At 31.0% G+C, this 5,487-nt stretch overlaps 1 protein-coding gene across 2 annotated transcripts; it reads right to left on the bottom strand.

Moving 5' to 3' along the window:
* Positions 1-1,246: 1,246 nt before the first annotated feature.
* Positions 1,247-4,339, bottom strand: LOC107461906 (formyltetrahydrofolate deformylase 1, mitochondrial). Of its 2 annotated transcripts, XM_016080467.3 has the most exons (8): positions 4,110-4,339; positions 3,816-3,928; positions 3,346-3,496; positions 3,169-3,242; positions 2,918-3,077; positions 2,542-2,640; positions 2,322-2,408; positions 1,247-1,547 (listed from the first exon to the last, which is right to left on the bottom strand). In XM_016080467.3, exons 1-8 carry the CDS (start codon positions 4,236-4,238, stop codon positions 1,401-1,403), a joined length of 960 nt encoding a protein of 319 aa, XP_015935953.1. In that variant the 5' UTR covers positions 4,239-4,339; the 3' UTR covers positions 1,247-1,400. The 2 variants fall into 2 exon arrangements, with proteins under 2 accessions (XP_015935953.1, XP_015935959.1); XM_016080473.3 differs by lacking the exon at positions 3,816-3,928 and having other exon boundaries at positions 4,110-4,280.
* Positions 4,340-5,487: the final 1,148 nt, after the last annotated feature.

Below are 5,487 nucleotides of genomic sequence, written 5' to 3' on the forward strand. Positions count from 1 at the left end.
TTGGGCTCAAGTAGGGGCACTGTTCATACCCTGGCCCAATAATAAAGGCACAGGACCAAATAAAAGGCCTAATCCGAAGAACCGAGCCTTGCTAAGCACCGACCTTCATACTAAGAAGTCGGTGTTAACTACGACTTAGTTTAAAGAAGTCGGACATGAGATTAGCTGGCAGATAAACACTCATTCAAATGAGTAACCGCCCCTAAAATCTCTCTAACCGCTTCATCAAGCCGTATCTTAACCTCCCTAAGATAGAGGGACGGTTAATACCCTAAAGATATGGCACTACTCCAACGGTGGTTATTGGCTCACCACTATAAATACACTGACACCCCTCAGGTATCTCTAAGCCCAATACTCTCTAGACCTGCTAACACCCTTGCTAACTTAGGCATCGAAGTATCTTTGCAGGTACCACCCCCCATTCACTCACGTACACAAGTCGGAAGGAGGCTCCAGCGTGCGAACCAGCTCGGAGACTACCATCCGCAGACGATTGGGCCAACTAGCGCCATCTATTCTATTAATCTCCGGTTATCCACCGTAACAGTTATATTTCTTTTAAAATATCAATCGGACATACTTTTTTATTAGGATGAATAATAATATTTATTAATAATTCATATATGAACACAATTTTGTACATAATAGGGTATATCTGGTAAAAATTTTAAGTTTTGAACAATGACATTTAGATGTATATAATTATAGGCAAACTTAAACTTCCTTACAAAGAAATAACTCAATTTAAACTATTTACAAAATTATACAAAATTTGAAGACATATTTGTCAGCATCAAAATAATTTAAGTGTATTTTTGATAGTTTACTCTTTAAATTTTGATGAGACGAATAAGAGATAGTCTTTATTAATTGTATTCTTTATATGTAACTATTTAATGATATTTTGCAATAAAAAGGCTTAAAAGAGAATTAAATATACATTTCTTTCTGGTCGATCAATATTTATTTAAATATAAGTCATAGAAAGATTAACTTGTTAAGATAAATAGAACAGAATTGCAAAATCATCAGTAAACAACACATCCAAAACTATACAAAAAAAAAAACTATTTGTGACCAATTTATCAATTCGTTATTATAAAACCAAAGAGCTCAACAAGATCTACTTTCTCTTAATTCTCCTATTCACATTATCACCGTCCAAGGATCTTCTATTTTTCCTTTTAACCATTATTTTTTACCATTGTTAATCCACTATAATTAATTTGCTGCATTCACCAAATGAATCAACATCCTTTTTTTTTCTTTCTATATTTCACTTTTTTGCAAGTTGCAATCAAAGTGGGTATTATATTGTAAACTTTACAAGTAAACAATATAGGCAAATGCAGCCACAACTCTTTTGGTGCATTATAATCTGCATTTGCTATTTTCATTCAGAACACAACAGTCTTCTTTTCTTCATAAGGTAATACACGAAGCTCACAATATGATCTTATAGCACTGCGAAGGCATTGTTTCTCGAGGTTCTCTGATTTCTGCACAAAGCTTTGCAAGTTATCTCTGTGAGAAACTCTCTCGACCTGTAACCAAACCAAAATTCAAGCATCAATCTTGACCAAGTACAGATATCTCACATCTTTTCACAATTTCTGCATGCTTAATTTAGCGAATTAGGATAACTATGAATCTAAATCTACACATATTTTTTCGGTTTTCCATTTGCAAACACTCCAACAAACTGTGCACTGAGACATATACGAGAAACATGGATGGTTATAGCTGAAATAAAAGCTTAAGAATTTTAAAGAGAGGAGGCAAAGAGCTAAATAAAGAATTAAACAAATTCTTTCGCATCGGTATCTACTTCTGTTTTGTCAATGGACTGAGAACTCCAATTAATCTTAACATGGTAAATGCAATGGTCCTTATTCAAAACTAGAAAACACCAAACATGACTAAGAACACTTGCAAGAGAACTTGTGGTAAGAAAACAAAAATCTTACAAATATGTTACTTTTTCAACAAATAATATCCAAAATGAACATGATGAAGTATAGGCACAACAAAAAGGTCTAAAACTAAAGTGGAAAAGATGGACTTGAATGGAACATATATAATGCCAACTGTACCCTATTAGACAAGGGTTTCATAATCTGTTGATAATCATAAGGTAGATGCAGAAATTTCTTTTGCCAAGTAAATTGTAAAATAAGAACCATAAACAACAGAATTTACAGTGTAAAAATTTATGATCATTTATATAATCAATTCAAATCAACATTATCATTCACCTAAAGAAGCAAATAAATGATAAAATAAAATTAAAAGAAGAGCATGAAAAGGCATGCGTTTACCATTTGTTCAATTATAGGTCCTTCATCAAGTTCTTCTGTCACAAAGTGACTTGTTGCACCTATTAATTTAACACCTGCTTCAAAGGCCTGCCAAAATAATCTGGCATATTAAATTTGTATACATACTTAGGAAGCCACCACAAAAATTTACATAACAAACATTTTGAAGTAGAAGTGGCAAATATGTAATCCTGTAACATAGAAATCTAAGAAGATCAACCTGTTTTGATGGATGACCCCCCTTGAATGATGGCAAAAGGCCATGGTGAATGTTAATTACATCATTACCATAGCTCCTTAGGAAGTTTCTGGATAATATCTGTGCAAATAAATCAATGTTATTGAATTCTTGAAGGGAGAAGGAAAACTAAAGTTTCTCTTTACTTTATGCTAAGTTTTGATATTTCAATATTCTCGGATATTAGCACCTAGAATATATATACAATAGATTATAGATAATAAATTCTGTGAGTACCCTATAACTTGAAGAAGCATAGAAGAGCAAGTTCTTCCAAAACCATAAACACATTGTTTTAGGCATTAGAAACGTGGTGAGGAAAAAAAGAAAAGAAAAAAGAATTTCAATAAGTTATTACCTGCATATACCTTGCAAGTATTAAAAAATTAGTATTTTGAACCAACTCCAATATCTCCCCTTCTCTTTTATCTTCCTTTGTTGTACTTAAACAATGATAAGGAATGCCATGCCTTTCAAGAAATCGAATCACATGGGTGTTTGAAGCTCTATGATGGTTACTGTTTAACACATCACAAAGAATACTTAAAAACTAATAAATAATTAGATGAAGCATAAATCAATTTGGTGATGTCAATGCTAGAATTTCACCTAATTACACAGGTTATATCTACAGGAAGTCGTCCATCTTGCCATCCATGTAACAAATCAACTAGACAATGATCCTGCAGCAAAAGAAATCAATATTTATGTCTAACAGAATATAAAATCCTTTTCATTTTCTGAAATGCAAGATGACGAGTGAAAAGCCATAGTAGAAATGTATACCTGCTTTGAAGCCAGAACAGCTATCTTATATTTAGGATCCAGAGCCGGCACCCTCACAACTGATCGCATTGCGTTGAATGTTTGTGATAGCTTTAGGAAATCCTCCTCCATTTGCGCCCGTGGCCATTTAGCAGGATCAAAAACAAAATCACTATAATGTTCAACATAAAGTTTATGCAAGGTGAAGTCAGAATAAAAGTACTCCAACAATTCAAAAAAGAACTTAAAGTCAGCACATTTAAGAGCAAAAAAAAAATGAAGAAGAAAATAATTAGATCCCTATTCACAAGATCTTATTAAACTTAATATTATTCCTTATTTAGCAATCCAACAAATTTCATTAGTAAATCCAAATCTTGAGTACTTCCAAGTTTCAAGACAAGTTTCATATACAATTCAAAGAAGCACTCATGTTAATACTAGTAACCAAGAAACAAGATGAATGTGAATGAATGAGACACGACAAGTACCTTCTAGAGTAGAAGACTTGTTTATTTTCAGGTACAAAAACATCGGCAGTCAAGATGTTTCCACCTCTAGATGCAATGCAATCAGAAAGCTTGGCTACAATTCCGACAGCATCCTATTGAAAATGAATGTACAAAAACCCAATTCAAAAGCAGGAGGCACACAAGAACACACCCAAAAACTGAATCATCCCAGGTTCAAAGCCCACCTAAGCAAATCTACTGGAGCATTTCTACAAACGGGTGGTGGGTGTTGTATATGAAATTACAAATGACTTGGTTCCCTGAGCGACTTACAGGACAATAGAAGACGTGGATTCCATGGGCGAGTGGTGTTGGAGGATCCAAGGTTTTGAAGGAGATGTTCCTCTTACTGAATCCAACAACTTGGGGGAACATCGAACACACTCTTCGCACCACGCTCATTCTCTCTGTAGCGTAAGAATCAGTTTGAACCACCAACTAACTTTGATGCTCTCACAGCTCACCCACCACTCGCGCTCCTTATTTTTCGTTCCTGTATTCTCCCCATCTATCTTCCACAATTACTGGTTTAAGTGTCGTATTAGTATACTTAATTTTTTTATTTTGATTCTCTAAAGTTTGAATTTCATTTTAGAGAGTAAAGTGTGATCTTTTATCATTTATTTTATAGATGGGACCAAAAATAAATATGAGAGAGAAATCATTCAAGAGTAAAAGATCACACTTTACTCTCTAAAATACAAATTTAAAATGTAAAGGATCCAAATTCTTAATTTTTTATAGGAAAAGAGACTGAACCAACGATCTCTTAAATTAAGAATGAGTATACTTAATTTATTTTATAANTAGTTAATATTAATTTGTAATTTTTTAATATTTTTTCTTCAATTGGTAATTTTTGGAGTATATTTTAACTAAATTTATAAAAAAATAAATAGATAAATTTATTATCATGTAAAGGTGAAATTAACTATTGAAATTATTTTTGTTTACAAATTAATAAATTATTATATAAAAATATTAACTATCAATCATTTAAAGATTTAAAAAGAAAAAGTATTCTAAGTAATACAATTTTAAAATTGTATCTAGCTTGTTATATTTAATTAATAAAATATTTTAAGTTTTTTTTTTCAAAATATCAATAGAATATTTTTTTTGGTAAAATAGAACATATTTTTTTTTATTGGGGTGAATAATACTTATTAATAATTCATATCTGAACACAATTTTTGTACATAATAACGATTATATAGGTAAAAATTTTAAGTTTTGAACAATGATATTCAGATGCCAATGATTATAGGCAAATTTAAGCTTCTTCTAAGCTAAAATATTATGTAAACTAAAATATTAGTCCGATCATTTAATTACCAACCAATTAGAGTAAATTTTAGAGATATTAGTTACTTAATTAGAGATAGATGTGAGTATTCTCTGTTGTTAGTTATCATAATAATATATTAGTTTTTTTATTATAATTATTATCCTATATATAGTGTATATCTCTAATATAAATTTAAATTTCACCATTAGTAAAATTCAATTCTTTTTTCATTTATCTGTTACCATGGATTATAATAGTAAATAAATAGCATAATATTTTTGAAGTTGAAATTAAAATCAACTTACACTAATATTTAAATTTGTGAGAAAAAAACACTTTGAAGAGAGCATACAATAAAAAAAA

The sequence above is a fragment of the Arachis duranensis genome, chromosome 1 (genome assembly GCF_000817695.3).
Source record: "Arachis duranensis cultivar V14167 chromosome 1, aradu.V14167.gnm2.J7QH, whole genome shotgun sequence".
Classification (NCBI taxonomy): domain Eukaryota; kingdom Viridiplantae; phylum Streptophyta; class Magnoliopsida; order Fabales; family Fabaceae; genus Arachis; species Arachis duranensis.

Bases quoted from the DNA above. Each gene is read 5' to 3' on its own strand.
- LOC107461906 (XM_016080467.3), bottom strand. From the start codon at position 4,238: ATGAGCGTGGTGCGAAGAGTGTGTTCGATGTTCCCCCAAGTTGTTGGA. The intron at 2,641-2,917 runs GTAATAACTTAT...TTATTTGCACAG, and splicing joins TACTTGCAAGGTATATGCAG to ATATTATCCAGAAACTTCCT. The intron at 2,409-2,541 runs GTTGATCTTCTT...TTATTTTGGCAG, and splicing joins GGGGTCATCCATCAAAACAG to GCCTTTGAAGCAGGTGTTAA.